The following is an 18,948-nucleotide window of genomic DNA, read 5'->3' on the forward strand; positions in this document are numbered from 1 at the left end:
CAGAAATGACCCATATATTTATAGGGAATGGAATTTTGACAAGGTGCCGAGAACCTTCAATGAGAAAGAATAGCTTTTTTTTTTTTCCTCTTAAAAAAAAAAAAAGAATAGTTTCTTCAACAAAATAGTAGTTGGACAATTGGATTTCCACATGCAAAAGGATGAAGTTGAAATCTTATCTCACACCGTGTATAAAAAATTAACTCAAAATAGATCAAAGGCCTAACTGCAAGAGCTAAAACTATAAAACTACTAGGGGTGCCAAAAAAAATGTATACAAGTGGACACTTTGGTCAGTGTTGCTCAAGCAGTAGTTCGCAGTAACCAGAAGTGTCTGGACACTGATGGTAACCACTTTGAGCACCTGTTGTAATTGCAGAAGTCAAATGTGACTTGTATTCATCTTTTATTGGTTTATATTGAATATTACAATTTTAACACAGTTTTCCTTTCTTAAAATGTATTTACCCTCTGTATTAGAAGAAAGCAGAGTGACAAGTCTTTGTGACCTTGGATTAGACAGTGATTTCTTAGCTATGACACCAAAAACACAAACAACAAAAGCAAAAGTAGATAGTTAGGACTTCATAAAAATTAAAGACATTTATGCATCAAAGGACACTATAAAAAAAGTGAAAGGACAACCCACAGACAGAATGTGAGAAAATATGTGCAAATCATGTATCTGATAAGGGTCTAGTATCTCAAATATATAAAGAGCTCCTACAACTCAACAACAAAAAGAAAAAACCTAGTTTAAAAATGGGCAAAGGAGTTAAATAGGCATTTACTGCAAAGGAGGTATACAAATGGACAAAAGGTACATGAAAAGATGCTCAACATCATTAATCATGAGGGAAATGCAAATCAAAACCATAATGAGCTATTACTTCACCTCCACTAGGATGGTTATAATTAAAAAGAAAAAAAAAGAAAGAAAAATAAGAGAATGTGGAGCAATTGGAACCCTCATACATTGCTGGGAGGTATGTAAACTGGGGCAGCTGCTGTGAAAAACAGTTTGTTGTTTCCTCAGTAATTTAAACATAGAAGTACCACATGAACCAGCAATTTCACTCCTAAGTATATACCAAAAACATGAAAACAGGTACTTGAACAAAAACTTTTACGTGAATATTCATAGCAGCACTGTTCACAACAGCCAAAAGGTAGAAATAACTCTAATGTCCATCAACTGTTGAATGTAGAGATAAAATATGGTATCCATACAATTAAATATGATTCAGTCATAAAACAGAACAAAGTACTGATATATGTCAAAACACAGACAAAGCTTGAAAACATGCTAAGTGAAAGAAGCCAGACACGAACGGCTACATACACGATTCCATTTATATGATTCCATTTATATGTACAATTGAGAATAGGCAAATCCATACAGAGAAAAGCAGACTGAAAGTTGTCAAGGGCTTGGGATGGGGGAAATGGAGGGTGACTGCTAAAGGGTACAGAGTTTCATTTTGGGAGGATAAAAATGTTTTGGAAGTAGACAGTGGTGATGGTTGCACAACATTGTCAATGTACTAAATGCTGCTGAATTATATACACTTTAAAATGGTTAAAATAGTGAATTTTCTGTTATGTACATTTTACTAAAAATATAGTAGATGGGCAACTATTACTTTTTTAGGGATCTTAAGGCATCTGGAAACCTCGTTTTATTTGTAATCACTAGCCAAGATGTTGGAAACACAGTGAAAAAATCTGAATAATAATCAGAATTGGTGATCTGCTTTAAATGTGGTGTTTCTAAAGATTTTGACAGATTTTAGGAATTCCTCTAATATAAGCCAGAGTTTATCAATTTTGGCACGATTGTCGTTTGGGGCTTGACAATTCTTTGTGGTGGGGGGCTGTCCTGTGCACTGTAGCATGTTTAGCTAGAGGCCAGTAGCACCATCTACCCCACCTGTGACATTGTGACAACAAAGAATGTCTCCACACCCTGCCAAATGTCCCCTGGGGGGCAAACCCAGTCCTGGTTGAGAACTATCGCTATGACTTCTTTACAGATGGTTTGTTCTTCAGGGATTTTATCCTCTCCTAGAGTTTCCTTTAAAAAAAAAATCCATTGCTGAGATTGTCCTTTAGTTATTTCCTAATGACAACAAAATCATTTTAAAACACAGCACGTTGCCGATTGTAGATAAATTTCAAAACCATTTCTAACTATAATGAATCAAGCTACACGATCAACTTGTAAGCAGCAGGTTTCTCACTGGGGACTAAATGCCCCGGCAATAAGCTAAATGTGGATGGCACATTAAAAAAAGGAAAGAAGGAAGGAAGGAAAGTAGGGAGGGAGAAAGTTAGAATGTAATGTTCCTTTTTCAAACCCCTTTTGGGCAAAGACTACTGCTCTGCTGGCATTTCAGAATAATGACAGCTGCTTTGCCCTTTGTCATCTTTACCCCATTCTCCTTTGAAAGTGCACCCCAACTCCTTCCAGAACTTCTGATACCATTTACTGACGCTGGAATCAGATACCATCAGCACAGATAGCAACTGTGTTCCAGAATCTCTAAGTGGCCACTGCTGGCAGGAAGGCGAGAGCTGAGCATCCAGGACCCAGGGTCGCCTTCAACTGGCACAGCACCACTTTCATCAGTTTTATATCTTGGGCTTCTGAGTAGGATTTTATTTGAACAAGGAGTTCTGAAGCTGAGAAGTTTGAAAGCCACTGGCCTCATGCAAGAACCTTTTTCTACAGATGAGGAGACGGAAGCCAAGGCTTTTAACTCATGGCCAGACCCCTTTCCTCTGTTTCAGGAAAGGCAGCCAAGCAGCTCCAGCAAAGTGTCACTTTATCTCTGTTGTGCCTCAGTTTCTGCTTCTCCACATGAGCATAGCAACTTCTATCTTGCAGGCTTGTTCCAGGAATTAAATCAGACGCAATAAGTGGCATGCCAGCACCACTGCTCTGGACTGAATGTTTGTGTCCTCTTCAAATTCATATGTTGAAGCCCTAACTCCCAGTGTGATGGTATTTGGAGGTGGGGCTTTGGGGAGATAATTAGGTTTAGATGAAGTCATGAGGGGGGAGCCCCCAGAATGGGATAAGTGCCCTTATAAGGAGATGAAGGGACCAGCGCTGGCTCTCTTTCCACCATGTGAGGACACAGTGAGAAAATGGCCATCTGTGATCCAGGAGGAGGGCCCTCACCAAGAACTTGACCATGCTACATCCTGATCTCGAACTTCCAACCTCCAGAACTGTCAGAAGTAAATGTCTGTTGTGTAAGACACCTAGTTTGTGGTGTTCTACTACAGCACTATAGCAGCTTGAACTAGACAACAACGTATCACGTCAGATATATGAACTATTTCACATCTTTTCCTTAGAAAGAGATGTGTTAAATGCTTCACATGATTTCATATCATCCTCTTGTGCTCAGGGCCACAAGAGAAGGCTTAGCTTACTGAAATATACTATATACCAAGGGTGCCAAAAAATGTATAAAAGTGGACACTTTGGTCAACGTTGCTCAAGCGGGAGTTCGCCGTAATCAGAAGGGTCTGGATGCTGATGGTAACCAATTGGAGTGCCTCTTGTAATTGCAGAAGTCAAATGGGACTTGTATTCATCTTTTGTTTTCGGGATATATCGAGTATTACAATTTTAATACAGTTTTCCTTTCTTAAAATGTATATCCATTTTTTGACACACACACATACATTCTGTCACTGCCTGTCCCCATAGGTATCTTCTTCTAACTACTTTGTCGTAAATCACAAGCTGCCACGGTACCAAAGGAAACTATCACACCTCAGGTTATTCTCATTTTCTTTCACACTTTGATATCCATGTGAAAAGGTACCTGAGCTGAGATAGTGACTTCGAGATCAGGCTGAACTTCCTCATTCCCTTTCTAAATTCTTAATAAATCTTAAAGAATACACCAATGGGGGAAATTTTACATCACTGCTGAAAACGCTAGGGAAGGGCACTATCTAGAAGTCAGAACCTGTTAGAAAATTCTAGAAACTGCAGTTTGGACATGAGCAGCCTGAATGAAGAACACATGAGTCCTCAGTTACTTCAAGAACAGGGAGTAAAGGCAAGATGGCTCCCAGTTGCTGCTCAGTGACAACCCCAGGGGCTTAGAATAACAGACACTTGGGACACGGCAGACTCAGGGGTAGCTTGTCGAAGACACATCTGCTCTACTCAAGTGTCTGGGAAGAGTCCCGATGCTGAGGTCCACACAGTGGGAAGCCTCTTGGTTTCCCGGGCAATGTCAGCAGACAACAGCAGGGAGGCTGTGCAGGACATGGGTCCCAGGGGGCCAGTCATGCCACCCAGAGGAGAGGCCACTTCACCCACTGTGCCAAACAAACAGAACAAAGAAAGTCTGCTGCACGAAAGTGAGACCTTTCCCTTCTGTCTCCTTTTCTGCTCCTTGGGGATAAATACATCTGTACTCTGGCAAATTTAAACTACAATTAAGACAATTATTTCCTTCTCCTCTTAATCTGAATCTGAAAGATTTGGGCAGAGACCCACCCAGTTCCAAACAGAGCCCATTTAAAATTTTATTACTAGGTCATCCTCTATGAGGATGAGAGAATTACTGTTCACTTGAAAAGATTCAGCAGTTCTGCAAGAGGATAGCAATCTGAGCAATCAGAGCAAAAGTCTACCTTTAAAACAGTGATATGGAGAAAATCTTGAAGGTGTATTTAAAGGAGACTTAAGGAACTATTAGGTTTATAAAATGAATGTCAGCAATAATGAAGATGGAACAATGTGCCAATAAAATAGAGTGGAGTGGAGGGGATTGTCTACTACTACGTAGGCTAACTAGGTCAAATACAACACAAACGAGAAATTCAAATGGAAGGCACAGGAGAAAACAGTGAAATGTTGACTAACATGAGACAAAAAAGCAAAAGAAGAAGTGGGAAGATATAAGAGATCCAAAATATAGCTAATATGAATTCTAAGAGAAAGAATAAGACAGAGGAAGGGATTACTACAGGACACTGTCGTTAACACTGGGTGCTAAAAATGTGCACAGGGTTTCAGGAAATAGCAGTGAAAGCTTACCCCCCAAAACAGAAATTTCCAGGAGACATTTTAAAATTTAATTAGGAAAAATTTCTATAAGCATCGTGGCTAGAAAATGAATACTTGAGAGAATACGCGACAAAAAGCAATCGGCAAGTTGGCCTCAAGTCATTTATAAAATACCAAATAGGAAGAGACAAAGGAGTAATACGTTTTTTGAAATTAAAAAAATACATAACTTGAGTTCTATACTCAGAGAAGGTCTTTTATGTATTTAGGCTCAGGCATGTAAAGGCTTAGAAAATGTATTTTGCTTATGTTTTTATTGGGAAAATTTTATTTGACATTAAACTCTTCTTTAATGTAATAGCAAATATTTTAAACCCCGTGAACCGTGCAGTCTCTGTAGCAACTACTCAACTCTGCCATGGTAGCATGGAATCAGCCACGGATAATTTGTAAGCAAAGAGACATGGCTGTGTTCCAATAAAACTTTATTTACAAAAACAAGCCATAGTTTGCTAGCCCCAGTTCCACATGGTAAAGTGAAATCCAGAGGTCATGGATGAGTAAATCACAGCATATAGTAAGAGGGCAATTAGTGTTACTAAACTATAGAAAGATACAAAAGACAGACTAGGTAATACGATCATTAGAAATGATCTAGACTTAAAATGCAAAATGTTACTAACCAAAAGATATAGGTTTCAGGGAGAAGAGAAAATAGAAGTGTGCTACACTGCTTCCCTTATGTGATGGGCAAAGGTCGGTGGTGGGTAGTGATAAGAGAAATGAAGGTTAAAAAAATGTTTTTGCAAAGTTCGAAGGAAACTTCTAGTAGAATTTAAAATAGGAGACAACATTTCTAAAACATTGCAGAATTAAAAAGCAATGAAACAAACAAACAAAAAAAGGTCTATTTTGCAGGAGACAAAAGAAAAAAAAAAAAGCATAAAGCCAGAAATCAGAAAGCATAAAACCAGAAGACAAAAATCAAACCAAATATATCTGTTATAATCAGTGGAAATCAGTTAAATCCTCATTAAGAGATAAACATTCAGATTAGATACATTGACTATAAAAAATCCATTTGATGATACAAGATGCACAAGCTGATATATAAAAAGATGGGCAACGGTATGTTGGCAAGTGCAAACAAAAATATATTAGCAATTACAATATTATATTTTTAAAATGTACTATTAAGGAAAATAAATAGGACAAAAAGCCTATCTTTAAATAATATTATTGACTCAATCTTTTAAGTATCAAGCAACAGCCTCAACATATATAATGCAAAACCTGTTAAAATTATAAGAAATAATTGGAAGAATTCTTCCCAGTAGCAGTGGGAAGATTTACCATACCTCACACAATATTTGACAAATAAAGTATATGATGGATAAAGGTGAAGATAAAGAATAATGTATAAAGACGATCTTAAAAACACTCCTATTAAAATTAGTTAGTATATATCGATTAAACATTAAATATATTAAATATGCCAGTTATTGATCATATATTAAGTCATAAAGAAAACCTCAATAAATTCCACATTCTCTGACCACAGTGAAGTAAATTTGAAATTAATTTTTTAAAGTGGGGGATAAAAATACCAATTATTTTCAAATTAACAAACAACAACAACAACAACACAAGGAATTCTCTCCTGTCTACACAGGACAAAGGAGATATTAAAAGTGGAAACACAGATCAACTGGATGAGAGTGCTACCTAGGAAAACAATAGGGAAGGAACTCAAGTTTGCTTAGAGAGGCAGGTACAGCTGTGATTGTCTTTAATCTAAGACAAGAAAGAATTAAAATACATAAAGCAAACATTCTGCTCAAGCTGATGTAAAAGAACAAATATAACCTCCAAAATAAAAGAAAGACATTTCTAGAGATTAAATTAGTACGTTCGAAAATAGATGAAAATGATTAGTAAATCCAGGATATGGGTTCTTTGAGAAAAACCAATAAAATAGACAACTTTTCCGGACATCTCAGGGAAGACAAAAAGAAAGAAAACACAGTACATGATGTGGGAAATGAGAAAGATAGAAAAGAAAGGAAATATTAGGGGAAAAAAAAGAATTTCATGTAGCATTCTATGTTAAAATGTTAAACCTCAATGAGAAGGAAAATGGAAAATAAGAAAACATAGATTATCAAGTCTGACAATCATAATAGCCCACTATCCATGGAAGAAATAGAAACCAGTCTCCAAGAATTGCATCCATAAAAGGAGCTATGCCCAAATGTTTTATGGCCAAGTTCTTTCAAACCTTCAAGGAACACATAATTCTTACGCTATTTAAATGGTTCCAGATTGCAGGAAAAAATATAGTGTCACAATTCGCTTTATGAAATTAACATAAACTTGATACAAAAATGTGACAAAGATAGCACAATAAAATAAAACAGTAATTTCACATAGAAACATAGATGCAAACCAGAAATAAAATATTTAGTATAATGCAATAATATAAAAAAGAGTAATAACTGATCAGATAGAATTTAATCCAACAAAACACAGGGGATAATTTTATGAAATCACATTTATCAAATCAATGTCAACAAAAAGATTAATATTAAAAATATATCAAGAAAGCAGCATTGATAAAATTAAAAATTCATTTTTGATAAAATTGTTCTATAAACTATAGAAAGATATTTCCTTGAAATGATGAAGTGTATTAATCTAAAACCAACAATCAGTGTCATATCTAATGTCAACATACCAAAGCAGCATTTCCCATCGTCATAATCAGTTTTGTCATTGTCATAATCAGTTTTCAGCACATGTTAGTAAGTGTGATTGAAAGTAAACTGTAAACAATAGTTCCAAAGTAGTTTGGGAAGCAAATAGAGAGACATGTCATATTTCTTAACAGGAGGTCTCAGTGTGATAAAGATGTCACTTTTTGAATTAATCTATACATCCGAAAACAGGATTAATCTCTCTCTCTCTCTCTCTCTCTCTCTCTCTCTCTGTCTCTCTCATGTTCATGGTGGAGGGGCATAACATGACAAAATGAGTCTAGAATTTTTCTCGTAGAATGAATATGCAAAGACAGACCAGATAATTCTGAAAAAGAATATTCATCCAGGGAACTTAAACCAGAAAATATTCAAATGTATTATTAACCTACAGTAATTAAAATAATGAGGCACCAATGCTAAAGAGACAGATAAAAGGGACACAAGTGGGAGTCCCAAAATAGATTCAAGATTCTACTATAACAAAGGTGGTTTTCCAAATAAGACAAGAAAGGATAGCATACTCAATAAGTCTTTTAAGAATATCTGGCTAACCATTTCAAAACAAATATAGTTAGATGTTACCTACCAACATACAAAAATAAATTCCAGGTAGATTACAAATGATGCTCTAAAAGAACTAAGAGAAAATGGAGGTTATCTGACTTGCACCAGGAAAGATCTTTCCAAAAATCCCTGAGAAGGCACAATCCATGAAAAAACAGATTAAAATATATGACTACGTAAAAAAATTTAAATGTCCATATATTGGCAAAAGCCACAAAAACAATACAATGCAAAAAACCCAATGGGAAAAATAATGGTTAAATAGATATAAGGGTTATAATACTGTTAAATACTCCTCATCTCGATTCCCTTCTTAATAAACCTATCTCTGTCTGCCTGCAATCCATTTGCCATTTTGATTCCATAAAAAGTGGACACCACTCTGGCAAGGAGGAAGACATGATTCAGAAGAGTGTCCCATTTAGCCAGAAACGGGGCATCTACCCTCCCCAGGTAGACTGTGGGGGAAATGGAGAAAGAGACAGTGGAAAGAGGCAGTCAGGTGTTTGTCCTGAGCTCTCCTCTCAAAAAGGACTAGAGAGGTATTTAAGAAGGTAAAGGTGGGAGTGAAGTCGCTTTTTCCCACTCTCCATTCGGGGAGATGGCACAGAAGGGCTACCACATCTATTAAAGTGGCAGCGATGTAGGTGGGCAGAGAGCAAGCCTGGGCTGGCACATGTGCGGTGTGGTGTGGAAGGAACACACAGGGCTCTCCATGCCTTGAGACAGAGACGGAAAGTTGCTGAGGATTTGGCTCAGGAGCTTGTGAAAGACGATCATGGGTGCTGGGAGAACAAAGTGATTCCCTGGCCAATGGCAACAGAGCAGGTGTTACCCCAGCCAGGAGCCAAATGGAGTCACAGACAAACCTTGAGTGTCTGTTGTAGCTGTAAGGACAGCTGCAGTGGGGCTGGGTCATCCAGTGGGACGACAGTGGTCCCCAGGGAGCAGCCTCAGACTCATCAGGGGACAAGAGCATGATGGCTGTGACTACTACTTAGGGACCAGTCACTAGACTGAACCAGCCTCCCCAGTGCAGGACACTAAAAATCAAAATGAAAGGTCAGCTGAGCGCCCTAATTTCCTGTCTCTCCACCCCCCACCGTGAAGTTATGTGAGCCCTGGCTCACTGAAAGGCTGTTACCCAAAAATGACTAAGTAACTTCAATGTATAAAAGGAGCTTACAAATAGAAAAGAAATAAAAATCATTAGCTTTATAAAATGTGGCCCCAAACCACAGACAAGCAATTTCATATCACAAAAGGCAAAATATAAATTACTCATAAAAATGTGGGGGGAAATTTTTCAAATAGTAAAAACATGTGCAATTTAAAAATGAGGAGCTGCGATGCAAGTGCCCAGCTGGCAAACCAAATAGCAGGGCTAAAAGACAGCAAACCTTCCAGACCAGGAAAAGGCCTTAGAAAAATGTCCTCACATCCAAACCTGAGACCATGAAGTCACAAACACAACAATGCCTCGGTCACCAAGGGTTGTCTCCTTCAAACTAATGACCTGCCTGTTTGCAGTCTGATTTGAAAGAGTCAGCTATTCAAAGCATTGTGGGGACGTATTGTAGATGTCTTCTGAGCCTGCAGCACGTGCTTTGGAATATGACGGTAAATCTTCATTGACAGACTCCTCTCGTGGAAAGAGTCAAAATTAATTTAAAGCCAAGTCTGGTTATACTATTTATGATTAGCGAAAGGTTTTCTTGTAAATGTGCTCTGGAGGCAGTGACAAAAGAGGCATTCCAGAACTCTGCGGCAGCTCACGGAAATAAATGCTCTCAACGGCATGTGAGAAGGATTGTTTTGGCAGGATCTCTCTCACCTGTCCTGTGTAAAGGTCTCCCAACTGGTCTATCCACAGTCTTCTTTTCACTAAGCCTTTGAGATTTTGACATGCAGACTTGATCATGTCATCCCTGTTCCTGGTCGTCTTTGGATAAAAACAAAAACTCATAAAAAGGCTCAAAAGCCGTATTTGATCTGGACCCCCTTTCTCCAGCTTCCTTTGACACCAGTTATCTCTTAGCCTTTCGGCTCTGGCCACACAGGCCTTGTGGAAACTCCTTGTGACTGTCAGGCCAGCACTGAGTCTTTGCCCATTCCATTTCCTCCCTCCCCCTTACAGCCACGGAATACCTCTTCATTTTACAGATCTCAGCTCCGTAGGTCAAGCCCTCCTTCCCAGCAAGGCTTTTCTGCTCTCCCTGCTCACAGGCAGCCTTATCCATGTAGATATTTTCAAGGCACCACCCACAGCCTCTTCACTGTACATAGTTTTGGATTTCTATGTGGTTATCTGATGAATGTCTATCTCCCCATGATAATTAGAAGTCTGCAGGAAGGCAAGGACCCCAACTGTTTTTAGTCAGTGCATCATCGCACGAAGCCCAGCATATATGAAGTTCTCAATAAATAACAGGCAAATAAAAGAGAACTGTTGTTTAATATACTTGTGAGGTAGACGTGGTGCAAGGTGGCCACAGTGACCCCTGCCCCCACCCCTCTATGCAGCTCTCTATTGCTCATTCCTCAGGAGATGAGTCTATTTCCTTTCCTACTGACTTGCTGGCCTTGTGACTTGCTTGCACTGCAGAATGAGGCAGCAGTGACACTGGGCCAGGTCTTGGTAGCTCTTCAAAAGCCTGGCAGCATCTGCCCCTGGCTCTCTTGGAGAGAACTACCACACTCTAAGAAAGCTGGTCTAGACCCCTGGATGAAGACAGGCCCCCAATTCTGACAGCCAGCCCTGACAGCTGGATGAGCTGGGCTTTGACTCATCCCCGACCCAAAGAATTGCCAGCCATAAAATAGTGTTTCTTAAAAACGCTAAGTTTTGGGATGGTTTGCGGTGTAGCAAGAGTAACTGAAAAACTGGTCTCTTAAAATCATAATGGCTCTTAGAGATCCACACCATTATCTCCAAGAGATCAACCTTTTCCATAGGAATCAGGGGTCTCATCCCTTTGTACCTGCAGCAAGAAGCACAATCTCTGGTTACCCTGAGCATCCACAAGAGTCAGAGTCATTCTACATGTACTTGCCCTTTTTCCTTGCAGTTTTTCGTATACCACCATCTGAAACGTTGCTATGTATTTAGTCATGCAGATTTTCAGCTCCATGAGGGCACGGACGTGTTTGCCTTCATCTCCAGTGGTTCTCTGCTGCCTGGCACGTAGTAGATGCTCAGTGAAATTTTGCTCAATGAATAAATGAATCATTCTCTGCCTCACTGCTTCCACCTGACAAGCTTCTTGCCAGCGCTGCCTCCCCAAAACATCCCATTTTAAAACATGTTCTCCCTGCTCACCCCTGTGCTGTCTACTGTCTTTTTTATTTTAACTTAATTCTCAAACATTGTATGTCTACATGAGTCACAGCTCAGCCCAATGCTGCCTCCTTTGATTCAGAGTTAATAATAATGGGCAGGTCCAATAATCATGCTTATTTTGTATTTAAATCAGATAATGTATCCAAACCCCAGACACATACTACCCGTTCAGTAAATGTTGCCTCTTTCACCCCTTTTTCTCTAATGCTCCCTCTTTCTCAGACCTCCCGGGACATCCATTCCTCATGGCAACACCCTCATGTCAACAAATGTCAGTGATGGTCTATGAATCACATGAAGTCCGATAAAATCACCAACTGCCTTGTATCATGGCCCCTATTTTATGAAAAAGAGAGCCTTGGCTTAAATCTCAGGCCAACACTTTTTCCACCCAACATACTGCCTCTGGAACTAGTGGGCTCTAGACAAAAGGATGCACGTTTTTTTACCCGTCCTTCTTTCGTATGTTGAAGGCTAACACCTTCAGTTTCTCTCTCTTCCTCTCCACGATCAAACTTGTTTGTTAGAAAACATTCACTCCAAGGTAGAAATGACTGACAACAACCTCAAATGTGATTCCGCCTCTCACGAAGGGGTTCTGAATTTCAACCAAACATTTAGGATGCAGAAAGAAAACAAGACTTACAAGATTTAGATTCGAGAGCAGGCAAGTCAGTTTCCTACCTGCAATCACACTAGTCAGTCCACAGACCCTGGTGAGGAAGGGCTGGTGAGGGAGGGTGTGTGGAGGCAGGGAGCAGACAGCCTTTTCACTGTACAGAGGAACAGCCTTTGGTGATGAAATGGAGAGTACTACTCATTCACCTGATTATCCTGGGCCAGGTCTTCCACACGTGGGTACTTCACTTTTCAGCTTTATAAACCACATTCAACTGCCCTGGTTTTAGTTTCTAATCCCACTGTTCTGGCAACCTAGAGAGCAGACCCATAACCTCTTCTTCCCAAGAGAGTATTTGTTGTGCTCATGTCCCTTGTGTATGATAATATAATGGCATATTTATTCTTCTGCTCACCTTTGCATGAAAAATGTACTTAAGATGTTTACTAAAAACAAATAAAATGTCACTGATGGCCCCGCAGAAGTAGTCAGCCTTCAGTCCCTGCTCAGTTAACAGCGATATTTCTAGAAGCTTCCACAGTGACCTCCAGACAGGGTGAACTGTTATATTCCTCAGCACTTGTAACAGCGTGTTGAGGACCAATCTCACAGACTTGTGATCAATGTTCCTAATTTGTCTCCTTCACTAGATTGTGAGGCTCTTGGGGGCCGGGAATGTGCTTTATTCATCTTTTTATTCTTTTTAACTCAATACCTGGTACTTATTATACAGTCAATAAATCCTGGAAGATATAGTCTCTTACTTATTTGGTGTCAAGAAGAAATTGAGCACCACATATCTGGTAGGTTTAGGGGTCTTTTGCCCTATTGAGTAGCCTGGTTGGATGCGGTTAACTCTCAATTTTCTATTTTCCTCTTGCGACACCACATTAGGATTTAAAGGAAGCCTAGTGATTCTGGGTGCTCCTGTCTTATCGCAACTCCCCTCCATTATAACATCTTCACCTCATCTTCCCCAAGAGAGCAGATCTAAGAGGGAGGCTTTGAATAGACCAGTACCCCTTTCACCAGAGGACTCACGACCCAGTCTATTATGCTCATGTCCCCACTAATCACTCGGTCACCACCCAAAGTCCCAAACTCCCGGTCATCTATCATCACCCGAGCTTCTTCCATCACCTGTCCAGTATGACCCCTCATTCGATCCAGTTTATGTCCCTTCACAAACATCCTCTCTTCAAGTCAGTCATCAGTAACAGTCCCTAGAATCCTAGCTGTCAGAGAACAACACACAACCTTCTTGACTGGTCTTACTTGAAATTTATGACCATAAGTCTCAACAGGACCTCCTGGTGACTCTGCTAAATTTCCATGTTCTATTTACTCTGTGACCTCAAAGCTTAATATTGCACATCTTTTTTGGCTCCTCAAACCATCATCATTTCCTACTCCTTCCTCTCTCTTAGGCAATGATCTTGCTACTTATTTCACTGAGGACATAAATATATTCTGAAGAGATCTTTACCTTTCCCCTTCCACTGTGTTTTCTCGTCACTTCCCCACCCTCCGCTTGGGCACTGAATCCCCTCTCCTCCCTTGCCTATACCACCAGCATCTCTCTATACCATCATTCCCATCAGAATACAGACATGATATCTTTTCTCCCACCTTTGAGAATTCTCTCTAGATCCTTTCCGCTACACTCTTGTTTCCCTGCTTCACTGTCTAGCAAAACCTTTCTAAAGAGTTGCCTATTTTCACCGTTTCCACTTCTGCCTCTTCCATTCTCTCTAGAAACACACAACCAGGCCGTTGTTTCATCACTCCCCTGAGACTATTATCCTCAAAGGACCTCTTCATATCTGCATGGGCCTCCACATGGCCAAATCTAATGTTGATTCTGTCTTCTTCTGATTTGGCCTGGCAGCTGCGTGTGACACAGCCGATTACCCTTGCTTTCCTGAAGCATTTCCATTTGGCTTTGCGACCACCACACTCTCCTCCCTGGCCACTCCTCAATTTCTTTTGCTGGTTGGTTCTCCTCCTTTTTCCAACCCTCAAATAGCAGAATGCCCTGAGGCTCAGTCTTTATCTCTCTTTTCTCTATATACTTTCTCTTGTAGATCCTTCCATTTCTGTGCCTTTAAATATGTTGAGGTGTCCCGAGTTTATATTGTAGTCCGGCTTCTCCTCTTAGCATTGGTTCATATCTCACTGCCTACAGGGCATTTCTACTTAGATGTCTAATGGACACCTTTCAACATAGGCTATACGAAATAAACCCTGTCCTTTACTCTCCCACCAGCCCCTTGTAACCTGGTCATTCTCTAGTTTTCCCAATCTCAGTATAAATGCATGATTTACCCAGTTACTTAGTCCCCAGACCTGGGAATTATCTCCAATTCCTCTCTTTTTCTCGTACCCTATGTCCAAATTTGTCAGCCCTACCTTTGAAATGAGTGCTGAATGTGATCACTTCTCACCACCACCACCTGTCTCACCTGAGTGGGGGCATCAAGACCTTTCTTCCCTTGATTTCTCTACCAGCCTTGTAACTGGTCTCCCTGCTTCCACTCTCACCCCCAAACAGCCCACTCTCTACCCAGCAACCAGAATGATCCTTTAAAATTTAAGACCAGCCACTCACCCGCTTACAACCTTCTGATTGGATGGCTTCCCATTACAATTAGAATAATATGTAAATTCTATTTTGACCCAACAAATCCACATTACTTTGACCTTGTCTATCTCCTCAGGCTCTTTTTGAACTTGTCTTCACCCTCAGTCTCTGTAGTTCAGCCATACTAGCTTTTTTGCTCTGCCTTGCGCAAGGCAGGTTCTTTCCCATCTTTGCATTGGCTGTTCCCTCTGCCCAGAAAGCTCTTCCTCCCAAACTTTGCAAGCTTGCTCTTCACTTTAGTCGGGTGTATGCTCACACATCACCTCTTCAGAGAGGACTTTCCTGACCACCCTCCTCTCATTGTTGTACTACTCTCCATCCTCTTATTCTGTTGATTTTTCAAAAAGTGCTTATTAATCCTGAATTCTTGGCACACATTGACTTGTTTATGGCTATCTCCCACAAAAGAATGCAAACATCTTACTGGCAAGGACTTTTTGCCTTATTCATCCTAAGTGTCTCGAACAAGTGCTCAATAAATCCTTGACGAGTGAATAGCTACATGACTAAATGTATGAATTTCAGGAGGAAGTAAGAATTAGCACGCAGAAAGGTAGGTAAGCAGGCAGTGGCTCAGGTAAAGAGTGTTATTTAAGTAAATTCACAGCTCTGATGTACTTTCAGGAGCAGAGTAAGCAAGAACGATGGGCAAGCTCAATGGAAGGTCAGCTAGTGGACTTGGCAGGGCCTCTCAAGCAGCCCTGTCAGACAGCAATTTCTACAATGATGAAAATGTTCTGTATCTCTGCTGTCGACAACAGTAGCCATTGGCCACATGTGGCTATTGAAATGTGGCCAGTGGGCCTGAGGAACTGAATATTAATTTTCTTTAATTTTAATTCACATTAAATAGCCACATGGGGCTATAGAATTAGACAGTGAAACTCTAGAACTTGAAGAATTCCTTCCCCCCCACTTGTGATTTCAGGATAAGAACGTACACCTCACTGAGTTGTTAAGAGGACTAGTGAAATAGAAAGCTTTGTCAAATGTCTGAAACAGAGCTGTCCCTCAAAAAACAATAGCTGCTTTCATTACACAGAGTTGCAAATTAAAGTACTTTAAGTACATAGCACTTAAATTTGGTTCATAAGTGTCAGAAACAGCCTTGTATTAATTTTTATCATATTTTTTTGTATTCCAGAGTTAGTGAATAACCAATGTGTGGGCCTATATTTGAGCTCACAAACTAAAAATAGCAAACAACCATTTTGGGATCCCACGAAGGCCTTTCAGGGATAGAAATCTATTCCAAGTGGATCAGCTTGCTGATACTTCAAATGAGTAATTAGTTCTGACAACAGTTAATTCAGCATTTGCAAAATTTGGATTTGTAGCATTACTGTATTATTTTCAAACAGTGTCATCGGCAACTTCCCAAATGATTTTGGATAACCGTAGTGTTTGCTTTAATACTTACTATTAAAATAAAGGGAAAAGTGCTTACTGGAAACATTATGTTGAATTCTTTAGAGCTTAAATTGGTTAGGACATAAAATCATTTTTTTTTCTTGTCAATGCTCACCATGCTTTCTTCCACACTGAATCCAGCATATAAAATTAACACATATATAGAGCATAAGCAGACCATTATAACTGGCCCTTAGGAATAATTTAATTTAATAATAAAATTACACATTTGTTCAGAATGAACATGGTGCTTATTTTCAGGTCAAGAGAAGCTGAGGTCCTAGAAGCAGAGGTGGAAGTGGCATTCCACAGCCCCTGTCTAGATGCCTGGTGGAGACTCTGGGACTTGAAAGAAGGAGGTATTTAAGTTAAACCCATGTTTATAGGCATTGAGAAAAGTTCGTGTTCTTATTAAAGAGACCAATTAATCTGTATCAGTTGGAAGCTACTTTCAGTAGTTGAAAAGGTGCCATAGGACATAATATAAAGGAGACTGGCATAGTAAGGGAGTGAAAATTCACCTTTCTACAAGGGAGGCTTTCCTAACTGCCCTCCTAGCTTTGCTGTTTGAAGTGCAGCTCCTTTATCATCAACCTCCGACTGTGAGTCGAGTAGCAGAAGGGGATGAGGGTGAAGACCCTAAATACTAAGATGAGGTGTAAAGACTTACCAATGGGCATCACTAAGAAAAAAGGCAGCCAGCAGAGGACGAAGCAGCCGACCACGATGCCCAGTGTTTTGGCCGCTTTCTTCTCCCGGGAAAACTTGAGGAGTCTCACGGAGAAGTGCGTCTTGTTCCTAGTGCTGGACCTCCCGCTGCCTCCTACCGGGGCATTTTTCCGATGGATGCGGAGAGTCACCTGCTCCGAGTCCGACTTGTCGGTCTTGAGTCCGGACTTCAGTCCCCGGCTCTCCCTCTTGGCCACCACGTAGACCCGGCAGTACATGACGAGGATGATGGCCAAGGGCACGTAGAAGGAGCCCAGCGCAGAGAAGAGCACATAGCCGGGTTCCTCGGTGATCTGGCAGATGGTCTCATCCTCTGGGGGCGGCTGCCTCCAGCCGAACAGAGGCCCGATGGAGATGACGAGAGAGAGCGCCCAGATACACAGCAGAGCCATGAGACCCCTCTTCTGGGTGACGATGGTGGGGTATTGCAGCGGGTAGCTCACGCCGATGTAGCGGTCGATGGAGATGATGCACAGCCCCATGATGGACGCGGTGCAGCACAGGACGTCCACCGCCGCCCAGATGCTGCAGAACACCCTGCCAAAGGCCCAGTAGCCCAGGACCTCGAAGATAGCGGAGAAGGGCAGCACGGTGGAGGTGAGCAGAAGGTCAGCCACCGCCAGGTTGACAATGTAGTAGTGAGTGACCGAGTGCAGATGCCGGTGGCAGGCCACGGAGAGGATCACCAGGATGTTCCCCAGTACTCCGAAAAGGATGAGGCCCCCCAAGAACACCCCGAGCAGAATGGCCTTGGAAATGTTCACGGGCGCCGAAGGGTGAGTGCAGTTGGAGCTGTCGGAGGCATTTCCAGAGAGAAACACCATGGTCTCTGCTAGGCGAGCGAGGTCCGTGTCTCCAGGGCCACCCCCGGGCGGGGGCGGAGGCAGGAGCGAGGGACCAGGGAGTCAAAAGGTCTCGGCTCGGGGGAGCCTTGCCCGCTGGGGTTGGCTGGGGGTGACAGAGAGCGCGCGGGTGGGTAGCAACCCCGGCCAGCCCTGGAAACCCTCAGAAGGCCACGCAAAGGGGCAGGGCACGAAAGGCGACATGACCAGGGGTGCGCGGGGCTGCCCGCGGACCTCCTCCACCCGCTGCGCTGGCCGCAGGTTCCAACTCCCTACGGATCGGAGGCTTGGTGCCAAGCTGGAGGAGACAAATTGCAAAATGCAATCCCAGAATTACCGGAGTCCGGTTTTCTGCACTGTCTGATCCCTCCTGATCAGAAAATTCAGCATTCTGCACGTAATTTGGAATTCAAAAATCCAGTGCCAGTCTCCCTCCAAACCACAAGCAAGTACCGGTCTGCCATCGACTCTCAAAGGCGGGGACCGTTGGCATCTGGGCACTTCTTCTGGCTCGCAGTTACCCACAGTGTGGCTGGCCCGCCGTGGACTCGTGCTAGATCAGCTTCTTGCTAGGCGCGCAGACCAGGGGATATGGATGTGGAATGTTTGCCAAGATAGGCGGCTGCGGAGCGTTGCATGCCGCGTCCTTCTGAAACAGCGCAAAGAGAAAGGCAGGGTGTAAGCCAGGACCCCTGAGGAGCGAGGACGTGCGGAGCTCGACGGGTCGGACCAGGCTGGGAGCCCCGCGGACTCTGCAGTCCCAGAGCGGCTGGCCTTGCCGCAGAGAGGAGCCGCAAGAGGGGACCACGCGCGGTGCCCGGGCTGGGAAGCTGCCCTGGTGCGCTCCGCCGCGCCGCCTCTGGCGGGGTGGAAATCCCAAGCAAATGAAGCCCAAACTGCAGCACCTGACCGCGGTGTGTCGCGCGGCTGCACAGCGAAATTAGTATCTCCGAAACCCATGAGGCGAGACTGCGGCTGGCAAGTGTGTGGCACCGAGCTGAGCCGGTGG

General features: G+C 42.0%; 1 protein-coding gene across 3 annotated transcripts in view; it reads right to left on the reverse strand.

Annotated features, from left to right (window-relative positions):
- ADRA1A (adrenoceptor alpha 1A) overlaps nt 1-18,934 on the reverse strand; it is an 83,834-nt gene extending 64,900 nt beyond the window's left edge. Inside the window, exon 1 of one of the 3 annotated variants that reach the window (XM_019715005.3) lies at nt 17,039-18,934. In XM_019715005.3, the coding sequence (XP_019570564.2) occupies nt 17,039-17,921 (883 nt within the window). In that variant the 5' untranslated portion in view covers nt 17,922-18,934. The remainder of the gene's footprint in view (nt 1-17,038) is intronic. The other 2 variants (XM_019715022.3, XM_019715015.3) reach the window with 2 other exon arrangements.
- Between the last annotated feature and the right edge of the window lie 14 nt (nt 18,935-18,948).

The sequence above is a fragment of the Rhinolophus sinicus genome, chromosome 15, assembly GCF_057876585.1.
Source record: "Rhinolophus sinicus isolate RSI-liver-muscle chromosome 15, RSI-T2T, whole genome shotgun sequence".
Classification (NCBI taxonomy): Eukaryota; Metazoa; Chordata; class Mammalia; order Chiroptera; family Rhinolophidae; genus Rhinolophus; species Rhinolophus sinicus.